Consider the following 21046-nt stretch of genomic DNA (forward strand, 5'->3'; position numbering starts at 1 on the left):
CAGAATGGAAGAAAATATTTGCAAATGAAGCAACTGACAAAGGATTAATCTCCAAAATTTACAAGCAGCTCATGCAGCTCAATATCAAAAAAAACCAAACAACCCAATCCAAAAATGTGCAGAAGACCTAAATAGACATTTCTCCAAGGAAGATATACAGATTGCCAACAAACACATGAAAGAATGCTCAACATCATTAATCATTAGAGAAATGCAAATCAAAACTACAATGAGATATCATCTCACACCAGTCAGAATGGACATTATCAAAAAATCTAGAAAGAATAAATGCTGGAGAGCATGTGGAGAAAAGGGAACACTCTTGTACTGCTGGTGGGAATGTAAATTGATACAGCCACTATGGAGAACAGTATGGAGGTTCCTTAAAAAACTACAAATAGAACTACCATATGACCCAGCAACCCCACTACTGGGCATATACCCTGAGAAAACCATAATTCAAAAAGAGTCATGTACCAAAATGTTCATTGCAGCTCTATTTACGATAGCCAGGAGATGGAAGCAACCTAAGTGTCCATCATCGGATGAATGAATAAAGAAGATGTGGCACATATATACAATGGAATATTACTCAGCCATAAAAAGAAACAAAATTGAGTTATTTGTAGTGAGGTGGATGGACCTAGAGTCTGTCATACAGAGTGAAGTAGGTCAGAAAGAGAAAAACAAATACCGTATGCTAACATATATGTATGGAATCTAAGAAAAAAAAAAGGTCATGAAGAACCTAGGGGTAAGGCGGAAATGGAGACACAGATCTACTAGAGAATGGTCTTGAAGATGTGGGGAGGGGAAGCGTAGGCTGTGACAAAGTGAGAGAGTGGCATGGACATATATACACTACCAAACGTAGAATAAATAGCTAGTGGGAAGCAGCCGCATAGCCCAGGGAGATCAGCTCGGTGCTTTGTGACCACCTAGAGGGGTGTGATAGGGAGGGTGGGAGGGAGGGAGAAGCAAGAGGGAAGAGATATGGGAACATGTGTATGTGTATAACTGATTCACTTTGTTATAAAGCAGAAACTGACACCATTGTAATGCAATTATACTCCAATAAAGATGTTAAAAAAATACACGTCATCTTGAGGGAAAAATAAGACATCAGTACATGACTATAAAGCACTGACTATTTTCCCATTTGTTAAATTTGTTTTGATATGAATTACATATCATTTTTTCCTTAGGACTATAGAGTTGTTAATTTTCTCCATATGTGTACACTTCATCTTTGACCTTTAACAAATGTCCTCTAGGCAGACCACTTACCATCCAAGAACAATGTTACCGCACCATTTTACATGCACACAAAGGGCTGAAAGCTCCATAAAAATAAATGATCCATGTTATAAGCTACATTAACCCACAGAATAATAAGCTTTTGCAGCCCTGTAACTTTTAGTGCCATCCATTCAAAACCACACTGGGTCACTTTAGTATTAAATTCATAGGAACAAAATAGTAAATACACATGTTTTATCTGTTAAGCTGCCAGCTATATATTTTGTGTAAAAGTCTGTTAGCCTAGGAAACCTATTGAAAGGTATATCAGGCAGTGTATATTTAAAAGCAGTGTCTCTTTCCAATAAACGATTTTATGTTACAGATACACTTACTATTAAGCATCATGTATATTTAATATCACAACCTCTACTTCAGTGCCCTAAAAAGCCTTTGTTCATTTTTTTGTTTCCATTATTGAAGAGCTAATATTTGGTTCTCCCACAATTTTGTAAAGTGCCGGCAACCCACAAGAGCGTCTAGTTTTAGCTAGCTGTCCTGTGGGACTACGATAATTGTTATAAAATCATTAATTCTACATTAGCAGTTTCAACTCTCAGGTACAAATAACAATAATTGCAGTTAATGAATGCTGCTTAACTTATTAAATACAAAATGAAAATCCGTATTCTTTTATACACAGCACTGAGACAGAGTACCATTGATCATTTTTGTATACCACATTGAATATGCTACCGTCACTTATTGGTCAGGGTATATAGCCATATTTTTTTTTTTCTTTTTTTTTTTTTGCGATACGCGGGCCTCTCACTGTTGTGGCCTCTCCCGTTGCGGAGCACAGGCTCCGGACGCGCAGGCTCAGCGGCCATGGCTCACGGGCCCAGCCGCTCCGCGGCATGTGGGATCTTCCCGGACCGGGGCACGAACCCGTGTCCCCTGCATCGGCAGGCGGACTCTCAACCACTGCGCCACCAGGGAAGCCCTATAGCCATATTTTTAAAGACTTCTCTTCATTAAAAAAAAAATGCAGGGAATTCTAACTCTCTAATTAAAGTGTAATTAAAATAATTAGTACCCAAGGCAATATTTAATAAGAATCTATGTCTATGAAAAAAACAATCCAGCAGAAGCAAGACTTAGTTCCTTCTTTGGATAAACAAGATTCTTTCTTGTGCCACCTTCTCTTCCCCAAAGAGTAAGTATACTCTTTCATACTTACAGGAGTATGAAGAAGTCCCCAAACTTCTAATTGTTTGAAATATTAGTGTTGTGTCTTTCTCAAACGTCTGGGCAGTGAAACTTGTGTACAAAGATACAGTCTATTTCTTGATTTAAAAAGTACGAACTAGATTTCTTGTTTTCAGTCACTCAAAGTAAACTGTGTAGACATTTGCAAGAGCAAAGAGAGAAGAATTTCTGAAAATGTAAGATGCAAAGGTATCATTTTTAGGATCCCAGAGGCATCTGCTTCCAATCAGTATGCTCTGGCCAGTCAGTTGTCCAATGTGAACCATCACAATTAGCTTATATCGTGGAATCATCAAGTCCTTGACCTGGGCTTTAATAACCTAGAAATTAAAAGCCAAAAAAAGTCCTCACTTAGTCACATTGAAATGTAAGAGTCTTAATTTTCCTCATAACTATAGTGGATTTAATTGAAGAAAACAGCATGACACATTTTGGATCCTTTCAGAAATTGTTGTAGAATGGTAGCTATAATTTCCTTCAAGCACTGTCCTCACAAGACAGGACATTTAGGGACAAAATGATAGCCCCAGCAAGAAATCTACATTTTCTAAGGCACATGGAAAAATGATAATCCAGAGAATGGAATTCAATGGATTTATTACATTCTTTGAAAATTTATGTTGAGATGGCTTCCCTTCAAAGAATGTTGGCATTTGAGTTATACCCTCTTGTTCATGTCTAATTAAGGGACCATACAGCTGGAGTCTCCTGTAATATGACTAATAGTGAATGCTTATTAGAGAGTTTGTAATAAAAAAGAAAGTAGAGAAAACCTGATGGAGTGCCAGCATTTTACTTGATAAAAATAGAAAGGTATTTAAAGGCCACAATGTTTGCATTTGATGGCATACAAAGAAGGTGCCTTGGGGAAGACAAAATGATTATTAAAATGTATTTTTTAACAATAAACTTTTTTTAATAAATGGGGCAGTTTTATACATTTCTTAAACAGAATACATGCAAGTGATGCACATAATAATTGTATTAGACAAAGGCTTTTTACCCAGACACACATAGAATATGACCTAATAAATATTTTTTAAAAATAAAAATAAGCAGTTTTACTGCTACTGCAAATTAATTGCCTTCATCAGAAAGTAGGGGGTTGTGCTTTCAACAAATATTCTCATCATAGTTAACACTTTGGAAAATCACAGGCATACCTCAGAAATCGTTTTAGTCATCTGTCTACAGAGCTCTGGTTCATAATTTTCTTCTTGTAGGTAGTTAGTTAACACATCTTTCAGAATATGATTGACAATGACAACTGGAAAATGTTTGGTAGGACCTGAAAACACAGATGGAATTTCTTTCAAAGAAGTAATTTCAAATCACATCCATCCACCCCATAGCTTTATCGAGAGAGTATTGAAACATGGAGACATTTAATCTTTTGGATGGCCTCTACTGAAGGAAAAAAGTGGTCCCAATTAGGCTTCCAGTCACATCCTCTGGCCGAGGAGGAGAGGTTTGTGGACTCATCCATTTACCAGATACCTCAAGAGTGTGTTCAGTACCATTGAGGTCTGACATTGAAAGTATCCTCCTTACCAGTTCCTCCTACTGATGACTTATTTCAGTGTCTCAGCATCTTTCTAACTGGCCCCCAGCTCTTACATCTCCCATCTCCAATTTCTATGAAACTGCAGCTGGAGTTGTAACGTCCAGATCTTACCACGGTGTTTCCCTCAGCAAAGTCTAGGGTTCAGCCTACAGCCTCTTCTCCGACCACCACAGCTCTCCACATGAGCGCTGTTCCAGCCTCATGGACTTCATCTGTCCTTTCAAGAATGCTTGTGTACATTTGCTCTTCCTTTCCCCATCCTGTTCATCTGAGAAATACCCACACATGTTTCAAGGCCAGCTCAAATGTCTTCTTCTCCAGGTAGCCTTCCTCCTCTCCTCAGGTACAAATCATCCCTTTCTTCTCTGTACTCCCAGTGCACTGGGTCTCCACTGCTATCGTGGCTCCTAATCCAGCTGATAATGGTTAAGGCATATTTGCCTTTCTCCCTTGAATTGGTAAGCTAGATCAGATTTTGTTCTCCTCAGAGTCTAATACAATGCTAAAGTCATAAGAAATGTTTAAGGTATGATTTCTGAATTTAAATAGAATTAAACACTTTATCAATAATAACCATTGTACAGATAACAGCTACTTTTATTGAGCATTTTCTACACGTCGGCCACCGTGTTAAGTATTTTATATTCATTACTTTATATGTATAATCGTCCAATAAATCTCTGGGGTGAATCTTACTGTTATCCCCATTTCACAGATGGGCAAACAGAGGTTTAAATATATTGAGTAACTTACCTAGAATCACACAGTGGCAGGGCTGGGATGTACACTCTGGTCTATCTGACTCAAGGGCTTAAATTTTTAACCACATTTAATCCACTTTCAGAGCAAAGCTTCAGCTGGATCTTATCCTGCACCCCAGGAATCTTACTTGTACCTCCCAGGAATATTATTAACCTCATCATCTCTCTGTCATTGCACAACATGTTCATGTGCCCAGAGCCTGGTGTACAGAAGCTCGATCATTATTTGCTGAGTTGACATGGATGAAGAATTATATCCAATTCTATTTTTAATAGTCATCAGTATCTTTTAAGTGTTTATTTTTAATGACTGTATCAGTCAGGGTCTAAGGAAACGTATGACACATTAAAGTTAGGACATTCCAGGAGGATTTAATAAAGAGACTTCTTAGGAAGGTCTGAGCAGGATGAAGGAAATCATGAAGGAAAGTGCAATCCCCCTGGGCCAGCAAAAGTGAGGGTGTTACCCCCATTCCAACCCCAGGCTTGAGGGGTCTGAGAAGGGAACTAGATCCCAGAAGAGCCATGTGGAGAGGGCTCCCTTAAGAGTAGCTTATGTCCTTCTGTTGATAGATGCAAACAGCCCAAGATGAGCCCAAAGGCAAGGGTTCACACTCCTCTCTACCTGATGAAGTTTCCCGATGGCTGAACTTAACCAGAAGGTGACAGCCCGTGCCTAGAGTTGAGTTAGGTGAGCCTCCTGGGGCTCAATTAATAGTATTTTTATTTTGATGATTATATATGAATTGTTCAGTTAAAGTTAAATCAGCCTGGGGAATGAATGTGGACAAGTAAAACAGAGACATCTGATACGAGTATGAAAATTAACCCCAGTATTTAGTCAGCAGGAATCTCTGTTCTACAGGAGAACGACAAGCAGTTATAAACCTATGAAGGGTTGGTCCTGGTTGCTCTTGCTTCATGGGGTCAGAGATAGGGCACCAGCCCCAGTAGGCAAGCTCCCAGACACCTACTGTGTCACCGTCCTGTGGATGTTTTAGAAGATTCCCACTTGCATACACTAGTGAAATGAGGCTAAATTTGAGAGTGGCTTCTCCCTTCCTACTTAAGAAATTATAAAATGATACTACCAGCTTGGACTAAATGAAATAGACTATGTCCTTTAGATTGGTACCTCTCTTTTTCATTCCCTCCTACCAAGCACTCATATGGCATTTACCTTAACTTGACCTGTATCATTCACGTGGAACTTAATTCGGCCATGTATTATAGCGATCGTATGCATTGTTCTCTTCAGAAAATAGTAAGTTCCTATAGTGCATATATTTGCCCGCCTACGCCTAGTACTCCTCCCTGTAATTTGGGAACAGCATCTCCCAAATGGAAGGAACTGGTCCTCTTTCCACTGAAACCATGTGGTTCTTTAGGCTCTACCATCATTTTCTTTGAGCCCAAGTCCTGATCATGGTTGATTGGCCCTTGATGGACTTGCCCCAAACCAGGCCAATTAGAGTCCTTTCTTGGAATTTTTATTTTAAATTGGAGCTAGGAAAAAAAAAAAGTCAGTCTCTTTTCGGTGTTAAAAGTTATGACATGTGACTCTCAGGAACTGCTGGAGGTTGTTTCTCATCGTGGGAAGGCAGCCAGGCCACGGTGAGAGAGGAAGCCTCACACAGTTTAGGGCTGCAAAGATGGAATGCTGGGGACACCTGAGTCCCAGTTTCTAGTAGCTCACACTGTCCAGCTGCATCAATGCCCTTTCTGCACTTTGCTCAGTTTGTCTTTTTAATCTCATTAACAAGATTCTATTCTGAAAAGAATTTTAAATATAGTAGTAAACTTTTCTTTTCTCACTTCTTTGTGACCTTGGCCCTATACAGCCAGAATTATCTATTGCCTTACTCAGGCTGGGATGCTGAGAGGCAAAGAGAGAGAGTCAATATTTAGCATTTGACTTCCAAAACAAGCTCCTGAAGCTTTCAGAATCAACTAATGTGAATGCCTAAGCTTTTTTTCATTTCTTGTTTTTTTAAGAGCAAATTTTTTTCTTTAGGAGGAAAAAAATGCTTTTAGAAATCAAAAAGCAAAGATCTGAAGAAGTATCAGGATGGGAAAAAAAAAGAAAGAAAAACTTGTCCATAAAAATAGATTTAAGAGAGAATAGATAAAAATTTGGTTATTTAATATATCTGTGTCTTAGCTTCCCAAATAGGGATAGTGATAAGAATAATCACATATTGTTTTTTGTTGGGATTAAATGAGACGAAGTATTTAAAATGCTCAGAACAGTGCCCGCCACACAAAAGAGCCACTCATTAGAGCTTTGTTATTAAGAGTGTTGTAGCTGTTATTGTTGCTACCTTATTCTGAGCAAAGAGATTGTAAGGAGGGATGTAGTGAGGCCTCCACAGGCGGGAAGGACCCTGTAGGGTGGAGCAAAGTCAGCGCTGAGAGACTGGCAGACTCTGTCCAACAAAGCATCTGGTGACGGGGCCTGCTCATCTCACGGGAGCTGAGCTCAAACGATGTCTCTCTCTCTCTGTCTTTAGATTCTATTTTTCAATAATTGGCTTCAGGTGGACTGTCCCGATGTGGCAGCAAAGATGTCCCCCTATAGCCCTTGTGTGACGTGGTGCTCACAGCGTTTTCAAAAAATCAGGTACCTCTATAGTCATTGCTCCAGAAAAAGTCCTGTGGAGAACTCATTCCATACTTAATAGGAAATTATGTTGGATGTCATAAAGGCTTTTCTTCTTAGTGATCTAAGGTGAAGACGTAGAGTCAGTCAGTTTGAGAAGCAATAACATACTGAAGGGGGAAGCAATTTAAATACAGTAGTTCAGTTAATTCTCACAGTATCCCTACGATGTGTGGACTAATATCCCTACTTGCAGATGAAGAAACTGAGATTCAAGGATGCTGAATCCCTTGCTCAAACATCATTTATTTAGGAATAGGCAAAATGAGTATTCAGATTCATATACATTGGACCCTACAGCCCGTATTTTCTGCTGTACTCATGTTTCAGTAATTCATTAATGGGAAGAGGTAAGTAGCTTTTCTTATAAGAAATATATTTTTCATTCTTCCATTCCCCCTTTTTAAAAATTATGATTCATCTCATTCTTGGTGGCTGTAATTACTTAGATAAAGGGAGGACAAACATGCTAAACATTTAAGATGTGTTTACATGATGCATGTGAAAAAGTAAACACAGTGATACTGGTGATTGATTTTTTTCCTCACTCTTCTGGTCAGTATTCATTGTATAGATAGGAGAAAATCTTTGCCAAAGGCCCACAAGACTATCTTCTTTCAGATGCAAAATAAACCCAGAAACAAGTGGAAGTGGAAATACATTTTTGATTATTAACAAAACAGCTAGTTAAATGCTTAAAAAATGGATTATCAAGTATAAAAGACTTTAATCACAAAAGAATAATTCACATGACTTTTTGAAAGAAAATATGGAAAATACTTTATGCTAAGCTATTTCTAAAATTACTTTTCTAACTTGCTTCAACACTCAGTACTTCTAAAACTGATTAGACAATCTAGTTTATTTGGAGAAATGTTATGAAAATAGATCCTTTTGAAGAAGAAACACAGGGCTTCATATTTCAAATGCTTTATCTTGTGAAAATCAGATTCAAAGCCTTCCAGCATGCAGAGCCCAGAGTCATAGGCACCGAATGGCAAAGCTCTTTTAGTTACAGGAAGACCTGACTCAAACTTAGTTTGCCTAACTGAAAAGTCTAAGAGTACACAGCTGGATGTAGGACTTCGTCTCAGGCTTCATGTGATGGCAAGATGGCCAAAGCTGCCATAAGCCCTTATTCTTTCAAGTTTCAGGATATGAACTGCTTCTTCAACAGCCCAAACAACGTTTTCTGAATTGAACCTCAAAGGCTTTGGTGGCCTTGACCAAATCCCCAAATCAGTCACCGTTACATCTCTGAAGCCAGAGTCAGCTTCAGCAGGATGCTATGGACCAAAAGTGATAATGATGGCGGTGGTCGGGTTCCCCCAGAGGAAGCTGGGTAAGGCTACCAGAAGGAGTATAAATGTATCTTGGTGGGCAGGAATATTAGTTGTCTACCATAGGCACTGTGAAAATACCAGTAGACAGACTAATCATGGAGCCTTATAATCCATGTAGTCTTGGGGATTACTGTAGAAAACTGGCTAGAATGCCTAGTGGGTTGTGCTGATGGTCTATAATTTTCGTGAGGTTAACTGACCACAGATGAAACCACTCTGGCCCATGGAGTCTTCCTTTGGTCATTGGTAAGTCTCTGCGGAATTTCTATACAGCAGTAATTATATATGGATCCAGATAATAGTGAGAAGGTATGCATTTAGAGAAAACAAGTAGTTCTATGAAGAAATATGAATGGGGAATGATAGTCACTGTGGACTCCACCTGGAGTATTGGGGCAGGTGAAAAGATTTTTGTTTTCAAAGACCTAAAACCTCTGCGGGAAAAGATAAACATCTCTGTCAACAGGGGACAAGGAATCATTTGCCTTTGCCTTAAGGCTTTTTTTCTCCACCTACCAGCAACCTTTGTTGGTTTTGTTTGATAAAACTATAATGCATATCTCTTTCATTTCACTCAAGTAGATATTAAAAAACTCCACAAGATAACCTGGAAATACCCAATGAACTCCTTAATTTAGTAATACACACTACACCTCAGTGCCACCCAGTGACTTGCTTCGTATTTAGAAAATACTGATAAAGAAAAGTAGGCAATGGATACTGGTCCCACTTTGCAGAGGAAGAAATTAAAGCAATATCAAATCACCCAATTAATTAAGATCCCTTATATTGTGCTAGCATTGAAGATAATGCCAGGTTATCAGATATTATTTTAAGTAAATATCACCCATGAAATTAGAAGTCTTAAATAGGATGGAGTGATAAAATAACACACCCAGTTGGTAGGTGTTTTCCATCTGAACTGCGAGGTGAGAGGCATCTTCACGCTGGCTAGGTTCACGCGTATAAGACACTGTACTCAGAGAGCTAAAAGCAAGGAGAAAACAAATTTCAACAGTTACTATAACAATAATAGCAAAACACCATGTTGCTCTTAGCAAAAATGTGACAAAAATTTTATGTTTTCTCTAAAAATATTTCAAGCAAGTCCCCTGTAAATATCCTGGTAATACATTTGAAGTCTAAAACATTTTAGAGATGGAACTATTACCAGTGTAGAGAAGTCACTTGAAGCAGGTCTCAATATAGTGGTTGAAGCCCAGTGCAGTGCCTGGGGCATTTGATTATTATGAAAGTATTCATGGGTTGTTCCATCTGTGGGCTAACGGAGTATGTACAGTCAGCCCTTTGCATCCAGGGATTCACCTAATCACGTATTTCAGTTGGTTAAATCCGCGGATGCGGAACCCACGGATATGGAGGGCGAACTGTACTGCACCATTTTATATAAGGGACTTGAGCATCCACTGATTTTGGTATCCATGGGGGGACTCCCGGAACCAATGCTCAGCAGATACTGAGGGCCAACTGTACACGTTTCAAAAGTTATTGTCAGTTGCATCTCTACTGCAGGTGCAAAAGTCTCTCCTCAAAGTGGACAGAACTCACAAAAGGGACTGGGGATTATGTGAGGAAGCTTAAAATGTTGGGCAACAAGCTCTTTACATACATGGGGGATTATAAGGAGTTTACTATTAAATGTACCTCACAAAATCCCTTTAGTAGAAAAAAAACCCGAGAAACTCATCTACATGATGAGAGAAACCACAATTCACCCAAACTATAGTAATCAATAAGCATAAATCACGCTTTTCAACATTAAGAAAGGGTTTTGGCCTGGTTACCAAGGCAATATAAGCTTATCCAGGTGCTGAACAGGAGACCCGAATGAAGAGTAACCCCTAAAGTCCCTCCAGCAGTACTTAATCAGAGAAAATTCAGCCGTCACTAATGGCAGGCTCAGATCTCTACCCCAGTTCTCTCCACCTGTGAAATGGAGGTTAAGACAGATATCATTTCAAAGGAGATGATATAACAGTGTGTGCGTGTGTGTGAGTGTGTGTGCGTGTGTGTGTGTTTTCAGAGTGATTACTTTTATAAGCAGGCTAAGTTTTTGCTTTAATTAAATGAGAATGAGATATTTGTTCTTAATCTTTGGGGACTTTTTTTTCTCTCTGCGAGGAGTTTTACATACTTAGTTCTGAGCTGTTGGGAGTTAGTGAGCTTCCTGCAAATTGCTATTTTAAGAAAATCACGGATATTATGTTTTAAAAATCATTTAATACAATTTAAACAATAAATTAAGGTTTACCCACCCAGCCCAAGAAAGTGATGTAAGACATTATGGCCGCTTTTCCACAATGGATTTCTGGATTAGTGAGTTAGTCTCCATTCTTATAACACTTGCTTTCCTCAATTTTCTGCTGCCCTTTGAAGTAGCAACCATCCTGTTTAGCCACGTTCGCTGCAGGTGTTGTGAGCAGCGCCAAAGATGGTAGCTTCTGCTTAGAAAAACCAATGTTGCATAAGCCCCTTGATTTTAAAATAAGCCAGCCTGCCCCAATATTGTATATGCTCCTTTTTTTTTTTTTTTTTTTTCCGGTACGTGGGCCCCTCACCGCTGCGGCCTCTCCTGCTGCGGAGCACAGGCTCCGGACGCGCAGGCTCAGCGGCCATGGCTCACGGGCCCAGCCGCTCCGCGGTATGTGGGATCTTCCCGGACCGGGGCACGAACCCGTGTTCCCTGCATCGGCAGGCGGACTCTCAACCACTGCACCACCAGGGAAGCCCGCTACTTTTTTTTTGCAAAATATTTTCCATCAATTGTCTCATTTTATCTTTAAAATACCCCCTTTAAGGAAGTAAAAGAGGCATTATTCCGCCCATTTCAGCGATAAAGGGAGCTGGCAAAGTGCTTAACTGCATACATATACGAAAGGCAGACTTAGATGTCAAATACTCTATTTACCTCTGTAACAAAGTTTCATATATGATCATATCTGATAGAATGGAAATAGGGGCAATGACTACCTGAAATAATTAATTGCTGCAATTAAGTTACTTGCACAAACATAAGAAGATGTTAATAAAACGCTATTTCTTTTCTACTAAATGCCATATTAAAAACTCATAGAAGGAGAAGTAGAGTTTGTATAAAACTCAAATTAACAGAGTTAGAAGTCTAACACAAAAAAGAAAGTAATGATTTTTTGCTTTGGATACTATTGCTTTGGTATTGCCATGTTACTAAAAAAATGATAGCCAGTGCAGTTTGTAATATTATCAGTATGATATTGGTGAATGTCATAAGGGCAGCTTCAAAACCCCACTGGCTGAAGACTGATGTGCAAATTGAAAGGTTTTTAGGGTGACTTTTTTTTGAAATACTGAAGGTGATTTCGTACAGTGCCTTTCTATTTCTACAGCAATCTGTAAACAGTGTATGCTCATTGTAAAAATTTCTAAGTGTACAGGAAAGTATAAAGAACAAAGTAAAGTTACACAAAAAATTACTAACCTCAGTGATTATCTAACCACTCTTAATATTAAAAAAACTTTTCAGACATGATTTTACATATGGGATCTATTATAGATGCTGTTTTTTTTCCACTCAGAAATATGTAGCAGATAACTATGTCAATAAATAGTAATCTGCATCCATGTTTTAAATACCAAGACAGTATTTAATTTATGAACATACTGCATTTTATTTAAACAGGCCATTTAGGTTGTTTTCAATATTCCATCATTATAAAGAAAACTATAATGACCATTGTGGCAGGGACTGTCATTTGCTTTCCAATGTTGTTCTCTTCTTCCTTGGTAGCAGAACCAGAAATTTGTGGGAATATTTCTCTCTAAATTGAAGACAAATGCTTGGGCTCGTTAGTGCTACTGGGGCCGTGTGGCTTATGAGCCAATAAGTTGTAAGTGGAAGTTATGGGTGAAAATTCTGAGGGAATTAATTCAACCAACTAAGTCAACCAGCAGGGGCCTGTTCATTACTGGACCGTGGATATGATGGCAAGAGCTCAGCAGCTATCTTGGATCTTGAGATGACCTTATGGATTATAGATCAGAAGCTAGAAGACTAGTCCTTCTAGACTTCTTTTATGTAAGAGAAAATATATTTCTATTTTGTTTAAGCCACTGTTTTTATTTTTTATAAAAAGATTTTTATAAGAAGCATTAGATATAACTGATACAAATTTTAACTGATACAGAGTTTGGAAGTGGGATGCTGCAAGTAATAGAGCACAAAACTTGGAGTTCATTTTGTGGAAGAGATGGGGCTTTGGGGAGTGAGATTTCAGAGATTTCAGAGATTTCAGATATATTAACCTGGCTTCCCTTATCATGCAGAAGGAAAATATTTGGTTAGTCTGTTGATTTCTGTACATTGGAAATCTGACCATGTATCAACCAAGACTATAATTTTATGTAAGTTATAGAACAATTTTACTTTTTAAAAAACCCTATTTATGGTATTTTTTGAAACTGATATCTGATAGTTCCCATATTAGAATGAGATGCCTCGGAAGAAGGGAGAGAGAAAAGAGAATAAGTTGAACAGAAAAAATACAATATATATTGCATGAAAAAAGACGAAAAGAAGACATAAAATATTAGATATGCTTGCAATTACCAATGTCAGTTCAGAATACTGACTTAGAAAAATGTGTACATATTTTCTATGGATAAACAGCTTTATTCAAGCCCTTTGAAATTTTTAAAGATAAAAATGTGAGATGCTTCAAAGAGCAAATTTATAATTTTAATTACCAGTGCTGCATTCACAGCACAACAAATTTATTGGGTATATTTCACATTACATGTGGATGAGTTTCTGTTGCCTATGACCAGGTCTTCCCTAGTTTATAATAATAATCCTTCTTAGATACATGATCTCACTGCAAAGGGAATGCTGTATTTGACGTTTTTAAATGTGAAAAATGTTCTTGCTGTCTATGTGTTTCATCAGCTTGTTGGCATTTATGGAAGAAAAGGATTTCAACTGGCAAAATGTGCCCAAAGGAGTTGTAAAGTTTTAGGCAGGAAGGTAAATTAAATGTAAAAGAAGGAAAACTGAAAGTCTGGTGTAAACTGCTGGTGAAAACAGTGAACAAATGAACTAATATTATTCTAGAGAGAAGAGTAACAATTTGTAACCAATATAAATTTCCACTAATACTTGGAATCACATGTACCATTGCTCAGGACAGACTTGAAATTAACCTGGTTGTGGAAATAGCTGCATGAAATTGGTACACAATAACAAAAGTAACCCTCTTACATTGTGTCCCATGCTAACCCAACAGCCTGTGTTATGATTATGCAGAAAAAAAACAAAAAAATTAGCTAGGGAGTTGGAATATGTTTATTTGTCATGAAATTCAGTTTTCCTGAAAACATCTTACAAATTTGCATGCTGACCATTCCTTGAATTACACAGAATAAGTACAAGGCATGTCTTATTGTCATGATGGTTGGAGATAGAAACAATAATGTCAATTAAATCTCACCAGCCATAATACCATCTAATTATTATTAAGAATTCATTTCCAGACATTTTCACTGCCATTATGCCTTAGATGTTTTAAGCTGCAGTAAAAGATAATGTTTGAATAGATAGCTAGCCTTGAAGCCATTCATTTAGTAGCTTAAGAAAGTCAGACTATCACCTCTTTCTTCGATTTGTAACTATGAAATGCCTGGAACTACCGTATTTTGAATGGGATCATTTAAGCATGAACCTCTCTTATTTTTAAAAATCTGTTATTAAAGTCATGTGCTGCCGCCCAGTGGGGTTATTTCAGAGAGCACAGAGAAAAAGAAGGCTTCAGGGTATAAATTTGTACATTTGTTCTTTTCTTTTTGCTTCATTCTTTCAATAGCTATTTATTGCCCACCATGTGGCAGGCAAAGTGAGAAGTACTGGGAATACAAAGGAAAATAAGACTTCCTGTGCTGGAGACACAAGATGTAGAAAACAAAATAAAATATGCATCAAAATTCACTTGGGAACTTTCCACCTCAAAACATTTATGGACATTTTTATGACTATTATGCTTAAGATCAAAAGCATACCAACTCTTCCCCCATCAGTGGAAGGTACAAGTTGTCTGTTAAGGTAATTTAGTTGTGTGTAGCCATTTAGTTTTATAGCAGTATTGCCAGATTTTTACATAGTTTTGAGATATTTTATTCACATTATGGGTCCCATCTTACAAGTAAGAGAAAGGTTGTTATGGAAACAAAAGTCAAGATATATTTTCAAAAATGAAAGAAGAGAGAAAATGACATGATATGTGTTCTTGTGGCATACATTTTTAAGAGTAGGAATGATTCTGAAGGACAAAGAATGAACCATGCAACCTGTGAAAAGTCTAGCTCTGAAGCGATTGAAGATAATCCAGGAAATGTGACTGACAAAGTAGAACAATTTTGAGTGGGTGAATAGAAAGTCAGAGTTAGTGTCTGAAGCCCACTGTTGGATCTCTTTATCCAAGAGAAGGTGAGGTTAAGGTCAAGAGCAGCTGACGAAACCTCTGTGGCAGCTCCTGGATGAATGCACAGATCAAAGTCACATTACCCTCGGTAATCATCAGAGAGGTGAGGCTGGGAGTGTGTGTGCCATGGTTACCCCTACAGTGCCATGGAGATCATCAAGGAGTGTCATCTATCCCAACAGATGTTCAACACAAATGATAATGTTCTTCTTCTTTTTTTAATAGTTGCACAATGGAATGTTTCAGCAAGAAGGTAAAGTATACCTTGTTTTAAAAATTTGAACAAACATTTTTCTTTTTGCTGTAAATGCATCTTATGTCTGCAAAATGAAAGCCCTTAGTCATCCTGGACTTACATACTTGGACCTGTGAACCTAACCTGTTTGTGTTGAGGAATTAGTATAATACAATAATTATTCATTCTACTGTCAAAAAATATTTATTGAGTGACTGCTATGTGCCAGGTACTATTCTAGGTCCCTGGGGTATAAAAAACAAACAAACAAAAAAACCCCCAAACAACAACAACAACAAAAAAAGGAAAACAAACACAAACTAAAATCTCTGCTCTCATGGAACCTAGTGAAAAGAGACAGAAAAATGACAATAAAATACTAAACAAGTAAGTTATATACTATGTTAGAAGATGATAAATGCTACATGGAAAAGGAGAACTTAGTTAAGGGAGCTTGGAAGTGGATGGGAGAGAGGCAGTTGTGTGTAATTTTAAACAGAATGATCAAGATAGATCTCCCTGAGCAAAGAGTTGGAGGAGGTGAGGAAATGAGCCATGTGGATGTCAGAGGGAAGGGTATGTTGGGGGAGAGGAAAGCACATGCACAGGCTTCGAGCAGAAGGCTGCCTGGTAGTTTTGAAGAAGTGCATAGAGGCCAGAGTAGCTGGAGAAGAGGCAGCTAGCAGGAGGGTGGAAGGAAATGAGGTTACCAGGGTGTTAGGTAGCTGGACCATGTAGAGTTTTGTGAGCCATCTTAAAATCTTGGCTTTTACTCTGATAAAGTGGGAGGCTTTATAGAGTTTTGAGCAGAGGAATAGCAAGATCCATGTTATATTTTACAATGATAACTCCAAATGTTGTGCTGAGAATAGGCTGTAGGGCAGCATGTGTAAACACAGGGATTCCAGTTAGAAAGCTTTTATAGTAATCCAGGGGAGAGATGGCAGTAACTGCTAGGAACAAAATTGTGTCTCTTCAAAATTCATAGACTGAAGCCTTAACACCCCATGTGAGTGTATTGGAGATAAGGCCTTTAAGGAGATGACGAAGGTGAAGTGAAGTCGTAAGGGTGAAGCCCTGAACTGATAGAACTGGGCTCCTTACGTAAAAGAAAGAAACAGCAGCATTCTTTCCTCCATGCAAGGACACTGTGAAAAGATGGCCATCTGCAAGTCAGGAAGTGGGCCCTCACCAGAACCTAACCAAGCTGGCACCGTGATTTCACACTTCCAGCCTCCAGGACTGTGAGAAAATAAATTCCTATTGTTAAAGCCACACAATCCGTGGTATTTTGTTATGGCAGCTCAAGCTAATACAGTGAGACCAAGTGGGGGTCTGGTAAGTGGTAAGTAGTTGGGTTCTTCTTTTTTAAAATTAATTAATTAATTAATTAATTAATTAATTTTTAGTTGAGTTGGGTCTTTGTTGCTGCACGTGGGCTTTCTCTAGTTGCAGTGAGTGGGGGTTACTCTTGGTGGCGGTGCGCGGGCTTCTCATTGCGGTGGCTACTCTTGTTGAGGAGCACAGGCTCTAGGCACGCAGGCTTCAGTAGTTGTGGCGTGTGGGCTCAGCAGCTGTGGCTTGCAGGCTTGGTAGTTGTGGCACATGGGCTTAGTTGCTCCACGGCATGTGGGATCTTCCCAGACCAGGGCTCGAACCCATGTCCCCTGCATTGGCGGGAAGATTCTTAACCACTGTGCCACCAGGGAAGTCCCAGTAGTTGGGTTCTGAATATATTTTTTAAATTGATCCAATGGAATCTCCTCTTGAATGGGAAGGAAGGTAGTTAAAGAGTTAAGTTGTGAGCATGTTGAGTTTGCTATGTCTGCTAGGTACTGAAGTGAGGGGTCAATAGGCAGTTAGACCTATGAGTCTGGGGTTTGGGAGAGATGTGTGGGCCGGAGATATACATCTGGGGGCATAGCACCATGTCTCAGTCACTAGACTGGAGGAAATTCCCAAGGGGACAAGTGTAGGACAAGAGAAGAAGGGGACAAAGGGACAAAGTGCTCCCTGAGGCACTCCTACATTAAGAAATTGGGGAGAAGAGGAGGGACCAGTGAAGAAGATTGAGAAGGACTGACCACAGCATCAGCAATGTGAAAGTCATTATGATCTTGACAAGGGCAATACCACAAGTTCAGGGACAGTCTATTTTGTTCACCACTGCATCTTTGGCACATAGCACAATGCCAGTAACCCAGGCAACAGAAATGTGTTCAGTAAACAAAAGACATGATACAGTGATGAAGTCATTGTTATTCTCATTTTATAGATAATATATTAAGACAAAGAGTATTAAATAGTAGCTAGTTAAGTTAACAGAAGATCAGGGATTCAAACTCAGGTCTGGTTTGATGCCAAAGTTCTATGTAATAATAATAATCAATACTTGCTCTGTTCTTTGCTGTGCCAAGAACTATTCTAGTGCTTCCATGTATTATTTTAATAAATTCTCAACATGCCCAAACTGACAACTATTATTTTTATCCCATTTTATAGAGGAAGAAACTGAGGCAAAGAAGGCTTAATAACTTATGCAAGACCAGCAGCTTGTAAGTGTTCACACTGGAATTGACCCCAGCCAGTGGTGGCAGAGCAGGACTCTGGGTCACCCGTTTGACTCCCTGACTAAGCTCATGCTATTCCATTCACTCCTTAAGAGATACAGTTGACAACGTGGGGGTTAGGGGTGCTGACCCTCTTTGCAGTGGAAAATCCAGTAGAAGTTATGGTCGGCCCTCAGTTATCCATGGTTGCATTTCCTCAGTATCCATGATTCCACATCCACAGCTCCAACCACGGATCGTGTAGTACTGCAGTATTTACTACTGAAAAAAATCCACGTGTAAGTGGACCTGCACAGTTCACACTTGTGTTGTTCAAGGGTCAGCTGCACTGCAATAGTTAGCCAGGGCTGCCATAATGAAGTACCAAGTCTGGGGGGCTTAAACAACAGAAGTTTGCTGTCTCACACTTCTGGAGGTTAGAAGTCCGAGGACCAGGTGTTGGCTGGATTGGTTCCTTCTGAGAGCCATGAGGGAAGGATCTGTTCTGGGCCTCTCTCCTTGGCTTGTGGACAGCCATCTCCTCCCTGTGTATCTTCACATTGCCTCCCTCCAGGCCTGTTGGTGTCCAAGTTTCCTTTTCTTATAAGGACACCAGTCACATTGGTTTACAACCCACCCTAATGAACTCATTTAAACTTAATTACCTCTTTAAGTAAAGGTAATTAAGTTTACCTCTTATTCCAAATAAGGTCACATTCAGAGGTATTGGGGATTAGGACTTCAACGTATGAATCTGGCAGGGGTAGTGGGGTACAATTAACTCGTAACAAATAAAAATACTCTCATGAAGTCTCTAAATTCTAGGGTCAGAGAACCACAGAGTATTTGCTCTGTCATCTGGGAACTGTGATATGCTGGCCAGTCACTTTACCACAGCAAGCCTCAGTGTCCTCAGTATATGGGGATAAGAGGGCATGTATATCCCTATTTTTTCTAAATACTGTTAGATTTCTTTGCTGAATGCCTATATAAGCTATTATTCTCACTAGCCTTGCCAACATTTGGTGTTATTCTCCCTTCTTATGTTTTGCCATTCAGTTGGGTGCAATATGGTATCTTCTTTTAATTTGCATATTTCTCTTTGCAAGTGAATTTAGGCATCTCTTCACATTCTGCTTTGCCATTTGGGCTTTGCTTCTGTAAATTGCTATTTATCTCTTTTGATTATTAAAAATTGTTTTCCTGTTTTTAAAAAAAATTGTTAATATGCATGAGTTTACAAATATATGTCTTCTACTGGCCTACAAACTGTGTCTATTGTATTCTTTGTTGAACTGAAATACAAGTTTTACTGTAGTTGTATTTATCAAGTTTTTTTTTTTGCTTTATGGTTTTAGTTTTTCATTTTTGGATCTTATTTAAGAAATCTTTCCCTCCCACAGAACACAAAGATATTCTATACTTTCTTCTATTAGCTTTATAGCTTTCCACATTTCAGTCTTCCATCTGGAGTCTACCATGCAAATGGTGTAAGAATCCAGCTTCATTTTTTTTCCTTCATATAGTAAGCCAGCTTTCTCCCAAAACAATCTATTAAAAACCCATTTCTCACAGAAGAAATCAAAGAGGAAATAAAGAAAATATCTAGAAACAAATGACAATGAAAACATGATGACCCTAAACTTATGGGATGCAGCAAAAGCAGTTCTAAGAGGGAAGTTTATAGCAATACAATCCTACCTCAAGAAACAAGAAACATCTCAAATAAACAACCTAACCTTACACCTAAAGCAATTAGAGAAAGAAGAACAAAAAAACCCCAAAGTTAGCAGAAGGAAAGAAATCATAAAGATCAGATCAGAAATAAATGAAGGAAACAATAGCAAAGATCAATAAAACTAAAAGCTGGTTCTTTGAGAAGATAAACAAAATTGATAAACCATTAGCCAGACTCATGAAGAAAAAAAGGGAGAAGACTCAAATCAATAGAATTAGAAATGAAAAAGAAGTAACAATTGACACTGCAGAAATACAAAGGATGATGAGAGATTACTACAAGCAACTATATACCAATAAAATGGACAACCTGGAAGAAATGGACAAATTCTTAGAAAAGCACCACCTTTGGAGACTGAACCAGGAAGGAATAGAAAATATAAACAGACCAATCACAAGCACTGAAATTGAGACTGTGATTAAAAATCTTCCAACAACAAAAGCCCAGGACCACCAGATGGCTTCACAGGTGAATTCTATCAAACATTTAGAGAAGAGCTAACACCCAGCCTTCTCAAACTCTTCCAAAAGATAGCAGAGGGAGGAACACTCCCAAACTCATTCTATGAGGCCACCATCACCCTGATACCAAAACCAGACAAAGATGTCACAAAGAAAGAAAACTACAGGCCAGTATCACTGATGAACATAGTTGCAAATATCCTCAACAAAATACTAGCAAACAGAACCCAAGAGCACATTAAAAGAATCATACACCATGACCAAGTGGGGTTTATCCCAGGAATGCAAGAAGTCTTCAATATATGCAAATCAATCAACGTGATACACCATATTAACAAATTGAAGGAGAAAAACCATATGATCATCTCAATAGATGCAGAGAAAGCTTTCGACTAAATTCAACACCCATTTATGATAAAAACCCTCCAGAAAGTAGGCATAGAGGGAACTTACCTCAACTTAATAAAGGCCATATATGACAAACCCACAGCCAACATCATTCTCAATGGTGAAAAACTGAAACCATTTCCACTAAGATCAGGAACAAGAAAAGGTTGCTCACTCTAACCACTATTATTCAACATAGTTTTGGAAGTTTTAGCCAAAGCAATCAGAGAAGGAAAAGAAATAAAAGGAAACCAAATCGGAAAAGAAGAAGTAAAGTGGTCACTGTTTGCATATGACATGATACTACACATAGAGAATCCTAAAGATGCTACCAGAAAACTAGTAGAGCTAATCAATGAATTTGGTAAAGT

The 21046-nt window shown here is 38.5% G+C and overlaps 1 protein-coding gene across 2 annotated transcripts in view; it reads right to left on the reverse strand.

The window, feature by feature from the left end:
- Nucleotides 1–2052: 2052 nt before the first annotated feature.
- DYNLT5 (dynein light chain Tctex-type family member 5) overlaps nt 2053–21046 on the reverse strand; it is a 30901-nt gene continuing 11907 nt past the window's right edge. Inside the window, exons 3-5 of one of the 2 annotated variants that reach the window (XM_059075919.2) lie at nt 9731–9822; nt 3672–3796; nt 2053–2828 (exon numbers count right to left, since the gene is read on the reverse strand). In XM_059075919.2, the coding sequence (XP_058931902.1) occupies nt 2625–2828; nt 3672–3796; nt 9731–9822 (421 nt within the window). In that variant the 3' untranslated portion in view covers nt 2053–2624. The remainder of the gene's footprint in view (nt 2829–3671; nt 3797–9730; nt 9823–21046) is intronic. The other variant, XM_067043835.1, reaches the window with a different exon arrangement.

The sequence above is a fragment of the Kogia breviceps genome, chromosome 1 (genome assembly GCF_026419965.1).
Source record: "Kogia breviceps isolate mKogBre1 chromosome 1, mKogBre1 haplotype 1, whole genome shotgun sequence".
Taxonomy (NCBI): domain Eukaryota; kingdom Metazoa; phylum Chordata; class Mammalia; order Artiodactyla; family Physeteridae; genus Kogia; species Kogia breviceps.